This window comes from Coregonus lavaretus, assembly GCF_964263955.1.
Source record: "Coregonus lavaretus genome assembly, contig: HAP1_SCAFFOLD_991, whole genome shotgun sequence".
Classification (NCBI taxonomy): Eukaryota; Metazoa; Chordata; class Actinopteri; order Salmoniformes; family Salmonidae; genus Coregonus; species Coregonus lavaretus.
Window position 1 is genome coordinate 56,919 of NW_028161979.1, and position 24,479 is coordinate 81,397.

Here is a 24,479-nt window from a genome sequence, read left to right on the forward strand (position 1 = left end):
GGACAACACAGGGAGGGGGTCAGATGGCATGGCCTGTTGGACAACACAGGGAGGGGGTCAGAAGGCATGGCCTGTTGGACAACACAGGGAGGGGGTCAGAAGGCATGGCCTGTTGGACAACACAGGGAGGGGGTCAGAAGGCATGGCCTGTTGGACAACACAGGGAGGGGGTCAGAAGGCATGGCCTGTTGGACAACACAGGGAGGGGGTCAGAAGGCATGGCCTGTTGGACAACACAGGGAGGGGGTCAGATGGCATGGCCTGTTGGACAACACAGGGAGGGGGTCAGAAGGCATGGCCTGTTGGACAACACAGGGAGGGGGTCAGAAGGCATGGCCTGTTGGACAACACAGGGAGGGGGTCAGAAGGCATGGCCTGTTGGACAACACAGGGAGGGGGTCAGAAGGCATGGCCTGTTGGACAACACAGGGAGGGGGTCAGAAGGCATGGCCTGTTGGACAACACAGGGAGGGGGTCAGAAGGCATGGCCTGTCCTGGGTTCTAACTCACCACATGGGACCATGAAGGTCTGTCCTGGGTTATAATGGTTCTCTTTGCCGTTGATCGTCACAGTCACTGAGCTGGTTAGGAGGTTATACACCTGGAACAACACCACACAGATGGTTAGGAAGTTATACACCTGGAACAACACCACACAGATGGTTAGGAGGTTATACACCTGGAACAACACCACACAGATGGTTAGGAGGTTATATACTCTGGAACAACACCACACAGATGGTTAGGAGGTTATACACCTGGAACAACAACACACAGATGGTTAGGAGGTTATACACCTGGAACAACACCACACAGATGGTTAGGAGGTTATACACCTGGAACAACAACACACAGATGGTTAGGAGGTTATACACCTGGAACAACACCACACAGATGGTTAGGAGGTTATACACCTGGAACAACACCACACAGATGGTTAGGAGGTTATACACCTGGAACAACACCACACAGATGGTTAGGAGGTTATATACTCTGGAACAACAGCACACAGATGGTTAGGAGGTTATACACCTGGAACAACACCACACAGATGGTTAGGAGGTTATATACTCTGGAACAACAGCCTGCTGTTCGATCAACCTACTGATCCATCACAGCCTGCTATTCGATCAGCCTACTGATCCATCACAGCCTGCTATTCGATCAGCCTACTGATCCATCACAGCCTGCTGTTCGATCAGCCTACTGATCCATCACAGCCTGCTGTTCGATCAACCTACTGATCCATCACAGCCTGCTATTCGATCAGCCTACTGATCCATCACAGCCTGCTATTCGATCAGCCTACTGATCCATCACAGCCTGCTATTCGATCAGCCTACTGATCCATCACAGCCTGCTATTCGATCAGCCTACTGATCCAATCTTATTGAGCAGAATAAAAAAAAATTTAAAAAAGGGAGGACGGCCTAGCAGTGATGAATTTAAGAACTTCTTCCAAGAAAAGATCATGATCATTAGAAAACAAATTGTGGACTTTAATATGCGTATTTCTGCAAAACGCTGTTGTCCTGAGTCTGCACAGAACTGCCTACAGGACCCTATTCCAACTAAACTACTGAAAGAGCTACTTCCTGTGCTTGGTCCTCCTATGTTGAACATAATAAATGTCTCCCTATCCTCTGGATGTGAACCAAACTCACTAAAAGTGGCAGTAATAAAGCCTCTCCTGAAAAAGCCAAACCTGAAAAATAAAAATATCAGCCCTCTATATTGAATATGGAATCCCTCCCTCCCTCCCTCCCTCCCTCCCTCCCTCCCTCCCTCCCTCCCTCCCTCCCTCCCTCATCCAAAGCGACTTACAAAATGGTGCATTCACCTTATAGCCAGTGGGATAACCACTTTACAATGTTTTTTTTTTTTTTTTTTTTTGGGGGGGGGGTAAAGAGGGGTAGAAGGATTACTTTATCCTATCCCAGGTATTCCTTAAATAGGTAGGGTTTCAAGTGTCTCCGGAAGGTGGTCAGTGACTCCGCTGTCCTGGCGTTGTGAAGGAGCTTGTTCCACCATTGGGGTGCCAGAGCAGCGAACAGTTTTGCCTGGGCTGAGCGGGAACTGTGCTTCCGCAGAGGAAGGGGAGCCAGCAGGCCAGAGGTGGATGAACGCAATGCCCTCGTTTGGGTGTAGGGACTGATCAGAGCCTGAAGGTACGGAGGTGCCGTTCCCCTCACAGCTCCGTAGGCAAGCACCATGGTCTTGTAGCAGATGCGAGCTTCAACTGGAAGCCAGTGGAGTGTGCGGAGGAGCGGGGTGACGTGAGAGAACTTGGGAAGGTTGAACACCAGACGGGCTGCAGCGTTCTGGATAAGTTGTAGGGGTTTAATGGCACAGGCAGGGAGCCCAGCCAACAGCGAGTTGCAGTAATCCAGACGGGAGATGACAAGTGCCTGGATTAGGACCTGTGCCGCTTCCTGTGTAAGGCAGGGTCGTACTCTCCGAATGTTGTAGAGCATGAACCTACAAGATCGGGTCACCGCCTTGATATTAGCGGAGAACGACAGGGTGTTGTCCAGGGTCACGCCAAGGCTCTTCGCACTCTGGGAGGAGGACACAACGGAGTTGTCAACCGTGATGGCGAGATCATGGAACGGGCAGTCCTTCCCCGGGAGGAAGAGCAGCTCCGTCTTGCCAAGGTTCAGCTTGAGGTGGTGATCCGTCATCCATACTGATATGTCTGCCAGACATGCAGAGATGCGATTCGCCACCTGGTTATCAGAAGGGGGAAAGGAGAAGATTAGTTGTGTGTCGTCTGAGTAGCAATGATAGGAGAGGCCATGTGAGGATATGACAGAGCCAAGTGACTTGGTGTATAGCGAGAATAGGAGAGGGCCTAGAACTGAGCCCTGGGGGACACCAGTGGTGAGAGCACGTGGTGCGGAGACAGATTCTCGCCACGCCACTTGGAAGGAGCGACCGGTCAGGTAGGACGCAATCCAAGAGTGAGCCGCGCCGGAGATGCCCAGCTCGGAGAGGGTGGAGAGGAGGATCTGATGGTTCACAGTATCAAAGGCAGCGGATAGGTCTAGAAGGATAAGAGCAGAGGAGAGAGAGTTAGCTTTAGCAGTGCGGACAGCCTCTGTGACACAGAGAAGAGCAGTCTCAGTTGAATGACCAGTCTTGAAACCTGACTGGTTTGGATCAAGAAGGTCATTCTGAGAGAGATAGCAAGAGAGTTGGCTAAAGACGGCACGCTCAAGAGTTTTGGAGAGAAAAGAAAGAAGGGATACTGGTGTGTAGTTGTTGACATCAGAGGGATCGAGTGTTGGTTTTTTGAGAAGGGGTGCAACTCTCGCTCTCTTGAAGACGGAAGGGACATAGCCAGCGGTCAAGGATGAGTTGATCAGCGAGGTGAGGTAAGGGAGAAGGTCACCGGAGATGGTCTGGAGAAGAGAGGAGGGGATAGGGTCAAGCGGGCAGGTTTTTGGGCGGCCGGCCGTCACAAGTTGCAAGATTTTATCTGGAGAGAGAGGGGAGAAAGAAGTCAAAGCATAGGGTAGGGCAGTGTGAGCAGGACCAGCAGTGTCATTAGACTTAACAAACGAGGATCGGATGTCGTCAACCTTCTTTTCAAAATGGTTGACGAAGTCATCCACAGAGAGGGAGGAGGGAGGGGGAGGAGGAGGAGGATTCAGCAGGGAGGAGAAGGTGGCAAAGAGCTTCCTAGGGTTAGAGGCAGATGCTTGGAATTTAGAGTGGTAGAAAGTGGCTTTAGCAGCAGAAACAGATGAAGAAAATGTAGAGAGGAGGGAGTGAAAAGATGCCAGGTCCGCAGGGAGTCTAGTTTTCCTCCATTTCCACTCAGCTGCCCGGAGCCCTGTTCTGTGAGCTCGCAATGAGTCATCAAGCCACGGAGCTGGAGGGGAGGACCGAGCCGGCCGGGAGGATAGGGGACATAGAGAGTCAAAGGATGCAGAAAGGGAGGAGAGGAGGGTTGAGGAGGCAGAATCAGGAAATTGGAGGGAGAAGGATGGGGCAGAGGGAAGAGATGATAGGATGGAAGAGGAGAGAGTAGAGGGGGAGAGAGAGAGCGAAGGTTGCGACGGCGCATTACCATCTGAGTAGGGGCAGAGTGAGTAGTGTTGGAGGAGAGCGAGAGAGAAAAGGATACAAAGTAGTGGTCGGAGACATGGAGGGGAGTTGCAGTGAGATTAGTAGAAGAACAGCATCTAGTAAAGATGAGGTCAAGCGTATTGCCTGCCTTGTGAGTAGGGGGGGGGCGGTGAGAGGGTGAGGTCAAAAGAGGAGAGGAGTGGAAAGGAGGCGGCAGAGAGAAATGAGTCAAAGGTAGACGTAGGGAGGTTGAAGTCCCCCAGAACTGTGAGGGGTGAGCCATCCTCAGGAAAGGAACTTATCAAGGCGTCAAGCTAATTGATGAACTCTCCAAGGGAACCTGGAGGGCGATAAATGACAAGGATGTTAAGCTTGAATGGGCTAGTGACTGTGACAGCATGGAATTCAAATGAGGAGATAGACAGATGAGTCAGGGGAAAAATAGAGAATGTACACTTGGGAGAGATGAGGATTCCTGTGCCACCACCCCGCTGACCAGATGCTCTCGGGGTATGCGAGAACACATGGTCAGACGAGGAGAGAGCAGTAGGAGTAGCAGTGTTTTCAGTGGTAATCCATGTTTCCGTCAGCGCCAAGAAGTCGAGGGACTGGAGGGTAGCATAGACTGAGATGAACTCTGCCTTGTTGGCCACAGAACAGCAGTTCTAGAGGCTTCCTGAGACCTGGAACTCCACGTGGGTCGTGCGTGCAGGGACCACCAGGTTAGAGAGGCAGCAAAATTAAATTTTATTAGCTGCTTCATTACATGAGTTGCATGTTCAATAATAGGCTATAGCCTTTTAACTGTAAGACTATAGGCTTGCTATTGTTGCATGTTTCCATTAAGCTGTTAACCTCTACGGGATCGGTGTCCCGTATACGGGACGGTTGAGCTAACATGCGCTAATGTGGTTAGCATGACTGTTGTAAGTAACAGCAAACTTTCCAGGACATAGACATGTCTTATATGGGCAGAAAGCTTAAATTATTGTTAATCTAACTGCACTGTCCAATTTACATTAGCCATTTCAGTGAAAAAATACTGAGGAGAGTGCACAACAACAAAAAACGTATCACGGCAACTGGTTTGATATATTCACCTCTGAAGGTAAATAATGTACTTACATTCAGTAATCTTGCTCTGATTTGTCATCCTAAGGGTCCCAAAGATAAAATGTAGCATCGTTTTGTTTGATAAAATCATTTTTTATATTCAAATGTAGGAACTGGGTTTTACAGTTTGAACCCCTGCTGTCTCTGGCTCCACACCCACCCCGCCCGGCCATCTAGATGTGTGAAAGTTAGTGTATAAGCTAATGATCCATCATGTATGACATTCCTGGGAGTGTGTAAACTTACAAAAATGATATGGTAATACAAAATATATATATGTTCTCTATAGTTATGTACTTGGAAATGTATCAATTACATTTCCAAGTACATAATAGTCCAGTATTGCAATGCTTCACTGGATCAATCCGAAACGTCACACACTGCTGCCATCTGTTGGCCAAAATCTAAATTGCGCCTAAACTGCAATATTATATTGTGGCCTTTCTCTTGCATTTCAAAGATGGAACAAAAAACACAAAAATGCATATTTTTTGTTTGTATTATCTTTTACCAGATCTAATGTGTTATATTCTCCTACATTAATTTCACAGTTACAAACTTCAAAGTGTTTCCTTTCAAATCGTATCAAGAATATGCATAGCCTTGCTTCAGGTCCTGAGCTACAGGCAGTTAGATTTGGGTATGTCATTTTAGGTGAAAATTGAAAAAAAAGGGTCCGATCCATAAGAGGTTAATTAATGAAACATTTCCGTTCCTTGTATGCATGCATACTGTTAGGCAAATCAGTTTGTTGTCCGGTTAATGAGGGTAGGTTCGCCAGCAGCAAAATTTACCGAAATGTGCATCCCTATTTCAAACTTATGGGCGACTCACGATATATCACTACATTTTAAAAGTTCTCTGAATAAGTTTTGTTGCACAATTAAAAAGGTCAAAACACAAAATTATACCTAAATATAAGCCTTCCACAGCCACACTAATAATTACATTATTTTATCAAAATAGTTTAACCTTTTTTTGCAATAATCACTATTCTGGCTTTCATGTCTGTCTATGAAAATTCCCTTTTTGTAACAAATTGAATCAGAACTATCCACAACGCACATCCACTAATAATGACCAACATCTTGTAGCAGTCATTATAGAAAATTAACACGGGCCTCATAAACAAATCTCTCAAGCACAAGCCCACGTGTTAGTGATTAGCCAGCTAATCTTTATATTTAAAAGGCAAGCCAACTTGGATCTATTTGCTTGCTAAGACGGTAGAACAGTTGAACTGTTATGAACACACCCTCCTGGCCGCCTCCAATTGTTTGAACACCTGTTCACTTTAAGATATTGAAATCAAGTAGCCTACCTGGATAAGATGCTTATTTCTCAGAATAACAACAAGTTGGCAATTCCTTATATAAATGCGTATTTTTGTGCTCATTGCACATTCATAACACACAGACTAGACAGCTGACAGCCTGTGGCTAGATTGCTGCTAGCTGTACTGAGCATTACTTTACCACATGTTCATTGACACTCTCGTTTTAGTCTGCTCTGTTCTACATGTTGGAAGTTGAGACATAAAAAGGGTATAGTTAGAAAGGCTAACTTCTCCTCTATTACAGTAAAATAATGTCTCTGTGTTTCTGTGTCCATATGACCGGTTCTGTTGGACCAAACCTCAAATGCAAATAGCGAGTTTAAACAAATCAAATCAAATTTTATTTGTTACATTTTTCGTAAACAACAAGTGTAGATTTACAGTGAAATGCTTACTTACGGGCCCTTCCCAACAATGCAGAGAGAATTGTTTTTATAAATATTAACACGAGCCGGGGGAGGGGCTTGGTGTCTGTGGAGTGTTAAAGAGGAGGGGCTTGGTGTCTGGAGTGTTAAGGAGGAGGGGCTTGGTGTCTGTGGAGTGTTAAGGAGGAGGGGCTTGGTGTCTGTGGAGTGTTAAGGAGGAGGGGCTTGGTGTCTGTGGAGTGTTAAGGAGGAGGGGCTTGGTGTCTGTGGAGTGTTAAAGAGGAGGGGCTTGGTGTCTGTGGAGTGTTAAAGAGGAGGGGCTTGGTGTCTGTGGAGTTTTAAGGAGGAGGGGCTTGGTGTCTGTGGAGTGATAAGGAGGAGGGGCTTGGTGTCTGTGGAGTGTTAAGGAGGAGGGGCTTGGTGTCTGTGGAGTGATAAGGAGGAGGGGCTTGGTGTCTGTGGAGTGATAGGCATTTGGAACATCGCTCTAAAACATTCATTCGATATATTGCCCAGCCCTACACTCATTCTGATATGACGTATCTGACAACACTCTGAACTGATATTCTCATTCTGATATGATAAACACTATATATACAGCAGTATGTGGACACACTCATCAGAAATGGGTACAGATAGATACTTTTGTATATATAGTGTATGTTGACAGCCCTTCAAATTAGTGGATTCGGCTATTTCAGCCACACCTGTTGCTGACAGGTGTATAAAATCGAGCACACAGCCACACAATCTCCATAGACAACCATTGGCAGTAGAATGGCCTTACTGAAGAGCTCAGCGACTTTCAACGTGGCACCGTCATAGGATGCCACCTTTCCAACACGTCAGTTCGTCAAATTTCTGCCCTGCTAGAGCTGCCCCGGTCAACTGTAAGAGCTGTTATTATGAAGTGGAAACGTCTAGGAGCAACAACGGCTCAGCCGCAAGGTGGTAGGCCACACAAGCTCACAGAACGGGAACACGAGTGCTGAAGCACATAGCGCGTAAAAATGGTCTGTCCTCAGTTGCAACACTCACTACCGAGTTCCAAACTGCCTCCGGAAGCAACGTCAGAACAAGAACTGTTCGTCGGGAGTCTTCATGAAATGGGTTTCCATGGCCGAGCAGCCGCACACAAGCGTAAGGTCACCATTCGCAATGCCAAGCGCCAGCTGGAGTGGTGTAAAGCTCGCCACCATTGGACTCTGAAGCAGTGGAAACACATTCTGTGGAGTGATGAATCACATTTCACCATCTGGTTGTCCGACGGACAAATCTGGGTTTGGCGGACGCCAGGAGAACGCTACCTGCCCGAATGCAGTGCCAACTGTAAAGTTTGGTGGAGGAGGAATAATGGTCTGGGGCTGTTTTTCGTGGTTCAGGCTAGGCCCCTTAGTTCCAGTGAAGGGAAATCTTAACGCTACAGCATACAATGACATTCTAGACGATTCTGTGCTTCCAACTTTGTGGCATCAGTTTGGGGAAGGCCCTTTCCTGTTTCTGCATCACAATGCCCCTGTGCACAAAGCGAGGTCCATACAGAAAAGGTTTGTCGAGATCGGTGTAGAAGAACTTGACTGGCCTGCACAGAGCCCTGACCTCAACCCCATCGAACACCTTTGGGATGAATTGGAACACCGACTGCAAGCCAGGCCTAATCGCCCAACATCAGTGCCCGACCTCACCAATGCTCTTGTGGCTGAATGGAAGCAAGTCCCCGCAGCAATGTTCCAACATCTAGTGGAAAGCCTTCCCAGAAGAGTGGAGGCTGTTATAGCAGCAAAGGGGGGACCAACTCCATATTAATGCCCATGATTTAGGAATAAGATGTTAGACGAGCAGGTGTCCACATACTTTTGGTCATGTAGCGCACCTAAAGGTTAGAGGTCAGGGTTACTCACAGTGGTAGCGCTGTGGTCCACCAGCAGAGGGTTAGGGGTTAAAGGTTACTCACAGTGGTAGCGCTGTGGTCCACCAGCAGAGGGTTAGGGGTTAAAGGTTACTCACAGTGGTAGCGCTGTGGTCCACCAGCAGAGGTTTCTTCATGTAGGAGCCCAGCAGGATCTTTCCATTAGAGAAGGTTTCAGCCAGCAGGTCCATCTTGTAACCCAGAGCTCTGTCTCGGTACGAGAACCACTGGAAATGATCTGGGCTGATCTGGCCTCCCTCTGACGACAACAACACAACACAACATTACACTATTGTTGACCTATTGCCCCATCTCTGTCTGTTTGTACGTACGTTTCCCGGTGGCAGGCCAGAGCAGAGCCAGCCAGTCGGCGAGGTTGGCCTTGTCCTCCAGCTGCAGTGTGATGGCTCTAAGAGGAGGAGCACAAACAGCCACAGTCACAGCCTCAGGATCTGACAGCACGATACCAGGAGGGACAGACGGATGGACAGACGGATGGACAGACGGATGGACAGACAGATGGGGCGCCACTCTGGATGACGGGAGCCCTGTCATGGAGAGGTCAGGGTTAGAGGTCAGGGTTAGAGGTCAGGTTTAGAGGTCAGGTTTAGAGGTCAGAGGAATAACAAGATAGTATTATATAAATAAAGGATTGTAACGTTTCTGGGTTGGCTCTACATTCATCTTGGAACCAGATCGGTCCAATGTTTCTAACTACAGTCCTTCAGAAAGGGTTAGTACACTCCTTCAGACAGTATTCACACTCCTTCAGACAGTATTCACACTCCTTCAGACAGTATTCACACTCCTTCAGACAGTTTTCACACTCCTTCAGACAGTTTTCACACTCCTTCAGACAGTTTTCACACTCCTTCAGACAGTTTTCACACTCCTTCAGACAGTTTTCACACTCCTTCAGACAGTTTTCACACTCCTTCAGACAGTTTTCACACTCCTTCAGACAGTTTTCACACTCCTTCAGACAGTATTCACACTCCTTCATAAAGTATTCACACTCCTTCATAAAGTATTCACACTCCTTCAGACAGTATTCACACTCCTTCAGACAGTATTCACACTCCTTCAGACAGTATTCACACTCCTTCAGACAGTATTCACACTCCTTCAGACAGTATTCACACTCCTTCAGACAGTATTCACACTCCTTCAGACAGTTTTCACACTCCTTCAGACAGTTTTCACACTCCTTCAGACAGTTTTCACACTCCTTCAGACAGTTTTCACACTCCTTCAGACAGTTTTCACACTCCTTCAGACAGTTTTCACACTCCTTCAGACAGTTTTCACACTCCTTCAGACAGTTTTCACACTCCTTCAGAAAGTATTCACACTCCTTCAGAAAGTATTCACACTCCTTCAGACAGTACTTCAGACAGTATTCACACTCCTTCAGAAAGTATTCACACTCCTTCAGAAAGTATTCACACTCCTTCAGACAGTATTCACACTCCTTCAGACAGTATTCACACTCCTTCAGACAGTATTCACACTCCTTCAGACAGTATTCACACTCCTTCAGACAGTATTCACACTCCTTCAGACAGTATTCACACTCCTTCAGACAGTATTCACACTCCTTCAGAAAGTATTCACACTCCTTCAGAAAGTTCACACTCCTTCAGACAGTTTTCACACTCCTTCAGAAAGTATTCACACTCCTTCAGAAAGTATTCACACTCCTTCAGACAGTACTTCAGAAAGTATTCACACTCCTTCAGAAAGTATTCACACTCCTTCAGACAGTATTCACACTCCTTCAGACAGTATTCACACTCCTTCAGACAGTATTCACACTCCTTCAGACAGTATTCACACTCCTTCAGACAGTATTCACACTCCTTCAGACAGTATTCACACTCCTTCAGACAGTATTCACACTCCTTCAGACAGTATTCACACTCCTTCAGACAGTATTCACACTCCTTCAGACAGTATTCACACTCCTTCAGACAGTATTCACACTCCTTCAGACAGTATTCACACTCCTTCAGAAAGTATTCACACTCCTTCAAAAAGTATTCACACTCCTTCAGAAAGTATTCACACTCCTTCAGAAAGTATTCACACTCCTTCAGACAGTATTCACACTCCTTCAGACAGTATTCACACTCCTTGACGTTTTCCACATTTAGTTGTTACAGCCTGATTTTAAAATGGATTCAATAGAGATTTTTTTTGTCACTGGCCTACACACAATAACCCATAATGTCAAAGTGGAATTATGTTTAAAAATTTTTTACAAATAGATGAAAAGCTGAAATGTCTTGAGTCAATAAGTATTCAACCCCTTTGTTATGGCAAGCCTAAATAAGTTCAGGAGTAACAATTTGCTTAACGAGTCACATAAGTTGCGTGGACTCACTCTGTGTGCAATAATAGTGTTAACATGATTTTTGAATGACTACCTCATCTCTGTACCGGTCAGGGATTTCACCATGAGGCCATGGTGACTAAAACAGTTAGAGTTGAATGGACCAGACCAGACCATCTTAATACTATTTAATTGACCAGACCAGACCATCTTAATACTATTTAATTGACCAAACCAGACCATCTTAATACTATTTAATTGACCAGACCAGACCATCTTAATACTATTTAATTGACCAGACCAGACCATCTTAATACTATTTAATTGACCAGACCATCTTAATACTATTTAATTGACCAGACCAGACCATCTTAATACTATTTAATTGACCAGACCAGACCATCTTAATACTATTTAATGGACCAGACCATCTTAATACTATTTAATTGACCAGACCATCTTAATACTATTTAATTGACCAGACCAGACCATCTTAATACTATTTAATGGACCAGACCAGACCATCTTAATACTATTTAATGGACCAGACCAGACCATCTTAATACTATTTAATGGACCAGACCAGACCATCTTAATACTATTTAATGGACCAGACCAGACCATCTTAATATTATTTAAATGGACCAGACCAGACCATCTTAATACTATAATGGACCAGACCATCTTAATACTATTTAATGGACCAGACCATCTTAATACTATTTAATGGACCAGACCATCTTAATACTATTTAATGGCTGTGATAGGAGAAAACTGAGGATGGATCAACAACATTGTAGTTACTCCACAATACTAACCTAAATGACAGTGTGAAAAGAAAAGAAGGAAGCCTGTACAGAATACAAATATTCTAAAACATGCATCCGGTTTGCAATAAGGCACTAAAGTAAAACTGCAAAAAATTTGGTAAAGTAATTAACTAGAGGAAAACCTGGTTCAGTCTGCTTTCCACCAGACACTGGGAGGTGAATTCACCTTTCAACAGGACAATAACCTAAAACACAAGGCCAAATCTACACTGGAGTTGCTTACCAAGAAGACAGTGAATGTTCCTGAGTGGCCTAGTTACAGTTTTGACTTAAATCTACTTAAATCTATGGCAAGACCTGAAAATGGCTGTCTAGCAATGATCAACAACTAACTTGACAGAGCTTGAAGAATTTTGAAAAGAATAATGGGCAAACGTTGTACAATCCAGGTGTGGAATGCTCTTAGAGACTTACCCAGAAAGACTCACAGCTGTAATCGCTGCCAAAGGTACTTCTACAAAGTATTGACTCAGAGGTGTGAATACTTATGTGAATTAGACATTTCAGTATTTCATTGTCAATAAATTAGCAACCATTTCTAAAAATATGTTTTCCCTTTGTCATTACGGGGTACTGTGTGTAGATGGGGGAGATTTAATTTGGATCCATTTTTAACTCAGGCTGTAGCACAACAAAATAAGTCAAGGGGTTTGAATACTTTCTGAAGGCACTGTAGTTTAAATGTGTTAAATTAAATCAAACTTTATTTAAAGTGCATTTAAAATCCCAACACACTTTAAATGAAAACAATCTAATTAAAAAAGTCAAAGCAAACAGGAAGCAGTAAGCAAACAGGAAGCAGTAAGGTACAATGCTCTGCACTTACAGATGTCCTCACGCTCTTCACAATCCTCCAGTTCAATCATGGAAGACGGTCCGCTTTCGAAACTTTCTAACCTGTTGACAAAAAGGAATGGATCTCCTGACATCACGTTGGACAACAGTCACTCATAACGTTGTTTAGAAGAGAAGCAACAGTAAGAAATACCCTATATATACAGCAGTATGTGGAAACCCCTTCAAATTAGTGGATTCTGCTATTTCAGCCTCACCCGTTGCTGACAGGTGTATTCAATCAATTTTATCAATTTTATTTTATATAGCCCTTCTTACATCAGCTAATATCTCGAAGTGCTGTACAGAAACCCAGCCTAAAACCCCAAACAGCTAGTAATGCAGGTGTAGAAGCACGGTGGCTAGGAAAAACTCCCTAGAAAGGCAAAACCTAGGAAGAAACCTAGAGAGGAACCAGGCTATGAGGGGTGGCCAGTCCTCTTCTGGCTGTGCCGGGTGGAGATTATAACAGAACCATGCCAAGATGTTCAAAAATGTTCATAAGTGACAAGCATGGTCAAATAATAATCAGGAATAAATCTCAGTTGGCTTTTCATAGCCGATCATTAGAGTTTAAAACAGCAGGTCTGGGACAGGTAGGGGTTCCATAACCGCAGGCAGAACAGTTTAAACTGGAATAGCAGCAAGGCCAGGCGGACTGGGGACAGCAAGGAGTCACCACGGCCGGTAGTCCCGACGTATGGTCCTAGGGCTCAGGTCTCTCAGTTGGCTTTTCATAGCCGATCATTTAGAGTTGAAAACAGCAGGTCTGGGACAGGTAGGGGTTTCGTAGCCGCAGGCAGAACAGTTGAAACTGGAATAGCAGCAAGGCCAGGCGGACTGGGGACAGCAAGGTGTCATCATGCCCGGTAGTCCTGACGTATGGTCCTAGGGCTCAGGTTCTCAGAGAGAAAGAGAGAACGAGAGAATTAGAGAGAGCATACTTAAATTCACACAGGACACTGGATAAGACAGGAGAAGTACTCCAGGTATAACCAACTAACCCCAGCCCCCCGACACATAAACTACTGCAGCATAAATACTGGAGGCTGAGACAGGAGCGGTCCGGAGACACTGTGGCCCTATCCGATGAAACCCCCGGACAGGGCCAAACAGGAAGGATATAACCCCACCCACTCCGCCAAAGCACAGCCCCCGCACCACTAGAGGGATATCCCCAACCACCAACTTACAATCCTGAGACAAGGCCGAGTATAGCCCACAGAGGTCTCCACCACAGCACAAACCAAGGGGGGGGCGCCAACCCAGACAGGAAGATCACGTCAGTAACTCAACCCACTCAAGTGACGCACCCCTCCCAGGGACGGCATGAAAGAGCACCAGCAAGCCAGTGACTCAGCCCCTGCAACAGGGTTAGAGGCAGAGAACCCCAGTGGAGAGGGGAACCGGCCTGGCAGAGACAGCAAGGGCTGTTCGTTGCTCCAGCCTTTCCGTTCACCTTCACACTCCTGGGCCAGACTACACTCAATCATATGACCTACTGAAGAGATAAGTCTTCAGTAAAGACTTAAAGGTTGAGACCGAGTCTGCGTCTCTCACATGGGTAGGCAGACTGTTCCATAAAAATGGAGATCTATAGGAGAAAGCCCTGCCTCCCGCTGTTTGCTTAGAAATTCTAGGGACAATTAGGAGGCCTGCGTCTTGTGACCGTAGCGTACGTATTGGTATGTACGGCAGGACCAACTCGGAAAGATAGGTAGGAGCAAGCCCATGTAACGCTTTATAGGTTAACAGTAAAACCTTGAAATCAGCCCTTGCCTTAACAGGAAGCCAGTGTAGGGAAGCTAGCACTGGAGTAATATGATCAAATTTCTTGGTTCTAGTCAGGATTCTAGCAGCCGTATTTAGCACTAACTGAAGTTTATTTAGTGCTTTATCCGGGTAGCCGGAAAATAGAGCATTGCAGTAGTCTAATCTAGAAGTAACAAATGCATGGATTAATTTTTCTGCATCATTTTTGGACAGAAAATTTCTGATTTTTGCAATGTTACGTAGATGGAAAAAAGCTGTCCTTGAAACAGTCTTGATATGTTCGTCAAAAGAGAGATCAGGGTCAAGAGTAACGCCTAGGTCCTTCACAGTTTTATTTGAGACGACTTTACAACCATCAAGATGAATTGTCAGATTTAACAGAAGATCTCTTTGTTTCTTGGGACCTAGAACAAGCATCTCTGTTTTGTCCGAGTTTAAAAGTAAAAAGTTTTCAGCCATCCACTTCCTTATGTCTGAAACACAGGCTTCTAGCGAGGGCAATTTTGGGGCTTCACCATGCTTCATTGAAATGTACAGCTGTGTGTCATCCGCATAGCAGTGTGAAAGTTAACATTATGTTTTCGAATAACATCCCCAAGAGGTAAAATATATAGTGAAAACAATAGTGGTCCTAAAACGGAACCTTGAGGAACACCGAAATGTACAGTTGATTTGTCGGAGGACAGACCATTCACAGAGACAAACTGATATCTTTCCGACAGGTAGGATCTAAACCAGGCCAGAACTTGTCCGTGTAGACCAATTTGGGTTTCCAGTCTCTCCAAAAGAATGTGGTGATCGATGGTGTCAAAGGCAGCACTAAGGTCTAGTAGCACGAGGACAGATGCAGAGCCTCGGTCTGACGCCATTAAAAGGTCATTTACCACCTTCACAAGTGCAGTCTCAGTGCTATGATGGGGTCTAAAACCAGACTGAAGCATTTCGTATACATTGTTTGTCTTCAGAAAGGCAGTGAGTTGCTGCGCAACAGCTTTTTCTAAAATTTTTGAGAGGAATGGAAGATTCGATATAGGCCGATAGTTTTTTATATTTTCCGGGTCAAGGTTTGGCTTTTTCAAGAGAGGCTTTATCACTGCCACTTTTAGTGAGTTTGGTACACATCCGGTGGATAGAGAGCTGTTTATTATGTTCAACATAGGAGGGCCAAGCACAGGAAGCAGCTCCTTCAGCAGTTTAGTAGGAATAGGATCCAGTATGCAGCTTGAAGGTTTAGAGGCCATGATTATTTTCATCATTGTGTCAAGAGATATAGTACTAAAACACTTAAGTGTCTCTCCCGATCCCAGGCCCTCGCAGAGCTGTGCAGATCCAGGACAGCTAAGCCCTGGAGGAATACGCAGATTCAAAGAGGAGTCCGTAATTTGCTTTCTAATGGTCATGATCTTTTCCTCAAAGAAGTTCATGAATTTATCACTGCTGAAGTGAAAACCATCCTCTCTTGGGGAATGCTGCTTTTTAGTTAGCTTTGCAACAGTATCAAAAAGAAATTTTGGATTGTTCTTATTTTCCTCGATTAATTTGGAAAAGTAGGATGATCGAGCAGCAGTGAGGGCTCTTCGGTACTGCACGGTACTGTCTTTCCAAGCTAGTCGGAAGACTTCCAGTTTGGTGTGGCGCCATTTCCGTTCCAATTTCCTGGAAGCTTGCTTCAAAGCTCGGGTATTTTCTGTATACCAGGGAGCTAGTTTCTTATGACAAATGTTTTTCGTTTTTAGGGGTGCAACTGCATCTAGGGTATTGCGCAAGGTTAAATTGAGTTCCTCAGTTAAGTGGTTAACTGATTTTTGTCCTCTGACGTCCTTGGGTAGGCAGAAGGAGTCTGGAAGGGCATCAATGAATTTTTGTGTTGTCTGAGAATTTATAGCACGACTTTTGATGCTCCTTGGTTGGGGTCTGAGCAGATTATTTGTTGCGATTGCAAACGTAATAAAATGGTGGTCCGATAGTCCAGGATTTTGTGGAAAAACATTAAGATCTACAACATTTATTCCATGGGACAAAACTAGGTCCAGAGTATGACTGTGGCAGTGAGTAGGTCCAGAGACATGTTGGACAAAACCCACTGAGTCGATAATGGCTCCGAAAGACTTTTGGAGTGGGTCTGTGGACTTCTCCATGTGAATATTAAAATCACCAAAAATTAGAATATGATCTGCTATGACTACAAGGTCTGATAGGAATTCAGGAAACTCAGAGAGGAACGCTGTATATGGCCCAGGAGGCCTGTAAACAGTAGCTATAAAAAGTGATTGAGTAGGCTGCATAGATTTCATGACTAGAAGCTCGAAAGATGAAAACGTCTTTTTTTTTTGTAAATTGAAATTTGCTATCGTAAATGTTAGCAACACCTCCGCCTTTGCGGGATGCACGGGGAATATGGTCACTAGTGTAACCAGGAGGTGAGGCCTCATTTAACACAGCAAATTCATCAGGCTTAAGCCATGTTTCAGTCAGGCCAATCACATCAAGATTATGATCAGTGATTAGTTCATTGACTATGACTGCCTTTGAAGTGAGGGATCTAACATTAAGTAACCCTATTTTGAGATGTGAGGTATCACGATCTCTTTCAATAATGGCAGGAATGGAGGAGGTCTTTATCCTAATAAGATTGCTAGGGTGAACACCACCATGTTTAGTTTTGCCCAACCTAGGTCGAGGCACAGACACAGTCTCAATGGGTATGGCTGAGCTGACTACACTGACTATGCTATTGGCAGACTCCACTAAGCTGGCAGGTTGGCTAACAGCCTGCTGCCTGGCCTGCACCCTATTTCACTGTGGGGCTAGAGGAGTTAGAGCCCTATCTATGTTGGTAGATAAGAGGAGAGCACCCCTCCAGCTAGGATGGAGTCCGTCACTCCTCAGCAGGTCAGGCTTGATCCTGTTTGTGGGTGAGTCCCAGAAAGAGGGCCAATTATCCACAAATGTTATCTTTTGGGAGGGGCAGAAAACAGTTTTCAACCAGCGATTGAGTGCTGAGACTCTGCTGTAGAGCTCGTCACTTCCCCTAACTGGGAGGGGGCCAGAGACAATTACTCGATGCCGACACATCTTTCTAGCTGATTTACACGCTGAAGCTATGTTGCACTTGGTGACCTCTGACTGTTTCATCCTAACATCGTTGGTGCCGACGTGGATAACAATATCTCTATACTCTCTACACTCGCCAGTTTTAGCTTTAGCCAGCACCATCTTTAGATTAGCCTTAACGTCGGTAGCCCTGCCCCCTGGTAAACAGTGTATGATCGCTGGGTGATTCGTTTTAAGTCTAATACTGCGGGTAATGGAGTCGCCAATGACTAGGGTTTTCAATTTGTCAGAGCTAATGGTGGGAGCCTTCGGAGTCTCAGACCCCGTAACGGGAGGAGTAGAGACTAGAGAAGACTCAGACTCAGACTCCGACTCGCTACATAATGGGGAAAACCGGTTGAAGGTTTCTGTCGGCTGAATGAGCGACACCGGTTGAGCATTCCAACAGTATTTCCCTCCAGAAGCCATGAGAAAGTTGTCCGGCTGCGGGGACTGTGCGGGGGGATTTATACTAACGTTACTGTCTGTACTTACTGGTGGCACAGACGCTGTTTCTTCCTTTCCTACACTGATATTACTCTTGCCTAACGATTGCGTCTGAAGCTGGGCTTGTAGCACAGCTATTCTCGCCGTAAGGCGAGAATTCTCCTGTATATTATGAGTACAGCGACTGCAATTTGAAGACATCATGTTAATGTTACTACTTAGCTTCGGCTGTTGAAGATGTTGATGAACCATGTCCAGATAAAGCGTCCGGAGTGAAAAAGTTGAATAAGGGAAAAAAGTTGCGATGGAAAAAAGGAAAATAACGTAAAGTTGGCAGCTAAAACGCACAGGAAAATGACTCTTCTGTCTCGGGATAAACGTCCGGGGTGAAAAAGTTTAACGAAAAAAGATGAGTGAGGACAAAACTAAAAAGTTGGTAAATTTGTTGTATTAAATCGAGCACACAGCCATGCAATCTCCATAGACAAACATTGGCAGTAGAATGTCCTTAATGAAGAGCTCAGCGAGTTTCAACGTGGCACCGTCATAGGATGACACCTTTCCAACAAGTCAGTTCGCCCTGCTAGAGCTGCCCCGGTCAACTGTCAGTGCTGTTATTGTGAAGAGGTCTAGGAGCAACAACAGCTCAGCCATGAAGTGGTAGGCCACACAAGCTCACAGAACGGGACCGCCGACTGCTGAAGCGTGTAAAACTTTAGTATAAAGATTTATTTATCCTATCCCAGGTATTCCTTAAAGAGGTGGGGTTTCAAGTGTCTCTGGAAGGTGGTGAGTGACTCCGCTGTTCTGGCATCGTGAGGGAGCTTGTTCCACCATTGGGGTGCCAGAGCAGCGAACAGCTTTGACTGGGCTGAGCGGGAACTGTGCTTCCGCAGAGGTAGGGGGGCCAGCAGGCCAGAGGTGGATGAACGCAGTGCCCTCGTTTGGGTGTAGGGACTGATCAGAGCCTGAAGGTACGGAGGTGCCGTTCCCCTCACAGCTCCGTAGGCAAGCACCATGGTCTTGTAGCAGATGCGAGCTTCAACTGGAAGCCAGTGGAGTGTGCGGAGGAGCGGGGTGACGTGAGAGAACATGGGAAGGTTGAACACCAGACGGGCTGCGGCATTCTGGATGAGTTGTAGGGGTTTAATGGCACAGGCAGGGAGGCCAGCCAACAGCGAGTTGCAGTAATCCAGACGGGAGATGACAAGTGCCTGGATTAGGACCTGTGCCGCTTTCTGTCTTTCAAGTCAGTTTATGAAAATGCCCTTTTTTGTTACAAATGTAACTTGAACCATGAATAAACACATTCACTAATAATGACTAACTTCTTGTAGCAGGCATTAGAGGCTAGAGAACAATCTCTCAAGCCCACGTGCTAGTGAATAGCCAGCTAATCTTTACCTGGATGTATTTGCTTGCTAACAAGGTTCAACAGTTGAATTGTTACGACCACACCCTTCTGTCTGTCTCCAACTGTTTGAACAGCATGCTAGCCTGTCCACTTTGTTCAGATGTTGAAATCAAGTGGCCTACCTTATTTCTCAGAATGAGAACGAGTTGCCAATTCCTTATATAATTGTTTTATGCTTATGCACATTTATAAACAGACTAGACAGCTAGGATAACAGTCTTTGGCTAAAATGCTGCTAACGGTACGTGGTACCACAATGCCGCGCGCGACAAACTGAGCATTAATTTTCCAGAATCAATGTTCATTGATACTCTGGTTTTAGTCGTGTCTGCTCTGTGCGCAATTTGAGGAGTTGAGACATAAAAAGCGTATCGTTAAAAAACGTAACTTCTCTATTATAGTAAAATGTCTCAATGTGTTTGTGTCCATATGACCGATTCTGTTGGACCAAACCTCAAAATGCAAATAGCGAGTTGAAACCGCTCGTCAGAGAGGAAGATGTGATATCACAACTTTGTTGGCGTGAGAGGCAGGGGGAGGGGCTTGGTGTGTAAACCATAGAGGAAGAGGCGAAGCGCTAGAATCTGTCCAAAAATAAGGGTAATGTGTTTATATGGGCTTATTTTGGACCTATTCTTTTTGCCTGCCTTCCCACCTCTTGGATGACGACTCCCATTGTTAGGGAGGAGACGTGCATCTCGTCAGTATACAGATCTCTGAGCAAAAGAGACCAGAAAAAAACAATGAGAAAAAGCTGATAAAAACTAAAAACTAAACCATGATTCATGCGATGCAGGCATTTGGAATATCGCTCAAAAACGCACATTCTAATTAATCAAATTCATTTGATATATCGCCTAGTCAGAAGTAACAGTGTTGAAAAGAGAAGCAACAGTCAGAAGTAACAGTGTTTAGAAGGAACATTTAGATGTAAAGGTTTTGAGAAGCAACAAACAGAAGTAAGTGTTGAGAAGCAACAGTCAGAAGTAACAGTGTTTAGGAGTGTACTTACGTGTTGTCTGAGAGTCGGTTGTTGCTTTGGGAGAAGTCTTGGCGTCTGGTCTTTTTCCCCAGCTTTCCAACAGGCTCTATATAGCAGACAGTACTGGCACTCAGATCCACAAGGCTGGAGCTCCTGTCACTGGCTGGGTCCTGGGAGGGGTCCTTAGCTGGACCAGTGCTGAGGCTGACGCTGGGACTCTGGGCTGACTGCTCTTCAGGGAATAGGGCTTTCCTCCCTGAAGTCTGCAACGTGCTTCTGACAGTGGCCACCGGGAGCGCTTCTCTGCCCGAGGAGAAGATGGCGCCAAAGGTGGCCAGAGAGCGCTTGACCGTCTTGGGAGTGGAGAGGTCCTTCCTCTTCACCAGGGTCTGACCTGCTCCAGGTCGAGGTGAGGAGGCGTTCTGAGGAGGTCGCAGGGACTTAGCAGGCCTGGTCCGGACTGGTCTGGGCTTGGACTTACTTCTCACCACCTTGCGTGTTTTTGGGTTAGGCTGGGGTTGATGGGGTGAAGGTGTTTTTGGGTTAGGCTGGGGTTGTTGAGGGAAGGAAAAGGTGCGGCCAGCATTCTCTGGGGGGTTGTTGGTCTCCCACCAGTTCACTGGAGCTTTCCTCCTCCTGCGTTTCTCTGGAGCCTCCCTGGCCTGGTGCTGCTGCCTGCTGGGGGTAACGGTAGCAGAGTGGGGGGTAATGTTAGTGGGTGTGGCATCACTCTGGGGTTTACACTTGGGAGTGCAGTTGTAGAGCCAGTCAAACACCTTCTCACCTGAGAAGAGACACAAGCAGAACACAAATCACCACATATTTCAATAACAGCTGTTTGAGATGACAGTACATATTTTGTATATTACTAAGCTTGATTTATGAGTGAACTATATTCCCTTGAAGGAAAATGGATGGCGTTAATATGAAGCCTTACTTGAGGTGAGTGTATGCTGTCTGAGAGGGCTGGGCATGGCCTCCTGTTCCTCTTCTCTCTGACCTTCAGGCCTCGCTGGCTCCTCTGTACTGGCTATCGTCTGCTTCTTAGGTCTGCCCTTCTTGGGCTTCTCTGCTTTCTGCTCTGCAGTCTGATTGGACCACGGTTTCTTCTCTGTGGTCTGATTGGACGAGGGTTTATTTGCTGCTGACTGATTGGACGAGGGTTTCTTCTTTGCGTTCTGATTAAACAAGGGTTTTGATGGCCCGTCCTCCTGCCCTGACTCCACAGAGGAATGTCTTGCTGGTTTAGATGTAGTTGTCTTGTTATTCTGTTTGGACTTGTTGTCTGTCTCTGTGAGCTGTGTGTTGACAGGACTGATGAGCCACCAGGGACCAGGCTCGGTCCTCTTCCTCTTCCCTGCTAACTGGGAGGAGTCAGCCTCACCAGTAGGGGCGGGGCAGACCTCCTGGGCCTTACAATTGGCTGGAACCTTAGAGATGACTCGTCTCTGTCCTGTTGGTGCCGACTGTAGAACTGTGGAGGAAAGACAACATTACATCTAGCCTTTTATGTAAACTACATTTTTTCCCATTGATTGTTTTGTGAATGTTTTTTATATATTTTTTTATTTGTTGAGAGCTCTTACAAAACATATTCCTATACCTACAAATGGCATGATACAACTTGAACTTGTGATGAACGTTGTAGTCAGAAAAACCATCATGATGTGTGATGTCAGCTGTCAGGGGATATTACCTGGAGAAACATCCTGGTCTGCAGCCGCTTCACTCTCCTCCTCCATGGTGACGGGCTCCTCCCCAGCTCGACCTGACAGTCTCCTGGTCTTCCCAGACTGCCGGCCTCGTCCTCGGCTCGTCTTGGGGTTCACCTTGTCACCTTGGATACCAGCTTTGGATTTAGAGATTCTGGGAACTTTCTTTTCTGTTTTGGTGTGGCTAGGTTTAGGCTTGGCCCCTCCTCCTGGTGCCTCTTGTTCCAGGTCACCTGCTGTCGTTGGTTCAGATAACAGGTTGTTGACTTTCTTCTTTTCTTGTTCTATGTCGTCTGCCTCGAGGTCAACATGATTAACAGGCCCATCACCCTGAGGTCCTACCCCCGGGGGACTAGAGTCCCTCTCCTTCCTGGTTGTAGGATTCTTTCCCTTCTTCTCTTTAGTTGTCCGAGGTCTGTCTGTCCCTCCTGATCTCTGATTGGCTGTAGCCTTGGTGAGTATGTCTGCTGAGGCATTGTCACTACTGTGTGATTGGTTCTGCTGCTTTGGTCGTGGTTTGGCTGTGGTCCTGATGGGGTCAAACTTCCAGCGATGGGAGAACCAGGGAGGCTCATAATCCTCCAGGATCAGGAAGTCATCCTCCAGCTCGGTGAGAGGAGGTTCTCTCACTGGAGACGCCAGGGCTTTCCTAGGACTGAACAGAAACAGGGCTTTAACCCTCTGACCTATAACCCTAGCCTCTAACCCTTTCCTAGGGCTGACCAGAAACACAGCATTGACCACAGCCTCTGACCTCTAACCCTAGCCTCTAACCCTTTCCTAGGGCTGACCAGAAACACAGCATTGACCACAGCCTCTGACCTCTAACCCTAGCCTCTAACCCTTTCCTAGGGCTGACCAGAAACACAGCATTGACCACAGCCTCTGACCTCTAACCCTTTCCTAGGGCTTATGAGTGAGAAAGTTAGACGCACAAATATCATACCCCAAAAACGCTAACCTCCCCTGTTATTGTAATGGTGAGAGGTTAGCATGTCTTGGTGGGATATTTGTGCGTCTAACTTTCTCACTCATCATTATTCATGATTCATTCAGGACTATCCGTAATCATGGTAGCATCCACATTAATGTAGTAGTGTTTCAAAACATATTCTCTTCTGATTTACAAAAGAAGTGTCTCCAAAATGACAATTATTTACCATAAAATGGGGGGACAACGTCAAAAGGGCAGTAATTTATAAACGGTCTAAACTCGATATGGATGAAAATACCCTCAAATTAAAGCTGACAGTCTGTACTTTAACCTCAGTCATTGTATCATTTCAAATCCAAAGTGCTGGAGTACAGAGGCAAGACAACTAAATAATTGTCACTGTCCCAATACTTTGAGCTCCCTGTATTCTGCCCTGTAGCAAAGAGAAAATGTTGCGGTTTTAAAGCTAATTTCCTGCAATTATATGCATTTAGCCATGCAGTGTTCTTTTGGTCACACATAAAATATAAACTGACAGTACAAAACATTAAGAACACCTTCCTAATATTGAGTTGCACCCCCTTTTGCCCTCAGAACAGCCTCAATTCATCGGAGCATGGACTCTACAAGGTGTCGAAAGCGTTCCACAGGGATACTGGCCCATGTTGACTCCAATGCTTCCCACAGTTGTCTCACGTTGTCTGGATGTCCTTTGGGGGGTGGACCATTATTGATACACACAGGAAACTACGGAGCATGAAAAACCCAGCAGCGTTGCAGTTCTTGACACAAACTGGTGTGCCTGGCATGACTCCGGTCTCCTCTCCTTCATCTACACTGACTGAAGTGGATTTAACAAGTGACATCAATAAGAGATCATAGCTTTCACCTGGATTCACCTGGTCCCTCTATGTCAGATGCCATACACGCCGTCTGCCCGTTTCAGTTGAAACCATGATTCATCGCTGAAGAGCACACTTCACCAGTGTGCCAGTGGCCATTGAAGGTGAGCATTTGCCCACTGAAGTCAGGTCAAGACCCTGGTGAGGACGACGAGCACGCAGATGAGCTTCCCTGAGACCATTTCTGACAGTTTGTGCAGAAATTATTCGGTTGTGCAAACCCAGTTTAATCAGCTGTCCTGGTGGCTGGTCTCAGACGATCCCGCAGGTGAAGAAGCCGGATGTGGAGGTCCTAGACTGGCCGGTTGGACGTACTGCCAAAATCTCTAAAACAATGTTGGAGGTGGCTTATGGTAATGAAATGAACATTAAATATTCTGGCAAAAGTTCTGGTGGACATTCCTGCAGTCAGCATGCCAATTGCACACTCCC

At 45.9% G+C, this 24,479-nt stretch overlaps 1 protein-coding gene across 1 annotated transcript in view; it reads right to left on the reverse strand.

Annotated features, from left to right (window-relative positions):
- Nucleotides 1-475: 475 nt before the first annotated feature.
- LOC311119778 (uncharacterized protein) overlaps nt 476-24,479 on the reverse strand; it is a gene marked incomplete at its 3' end in the record, with an annotated part of 47,298 nt that continues 23,294 nt past the window's right edge. The window contains exons 4-10 of the mRNA XM_084194433.1: nt 22,196-22,866; nt 21,437-21,973; nt 20,530-21,283; nt 12,783-12,853; nt 9,127-9,342; nt 8,893-9,053; nt 476-601 (exon numbers count right to left, since the gene is read on the reverse strand). Coding sequence (XP_084050559.1) covers nt 476-601; nt 8,893-9,053; nt 9,127-9,342; nt 12,783-12,853; nt 20,530-21,283; nt 21,437-21,973; nt 22,196-22,866 — 2,536 coding nt within the window. The remainder of the gene's footprint in view (nt 602-8,892; nt 9,054-9,126; nt 9,343-12,782; nt 12,854-20,529; nt 21,284-21,436; nt 21,974-22,195; nt 22,867-24,479) is intronic.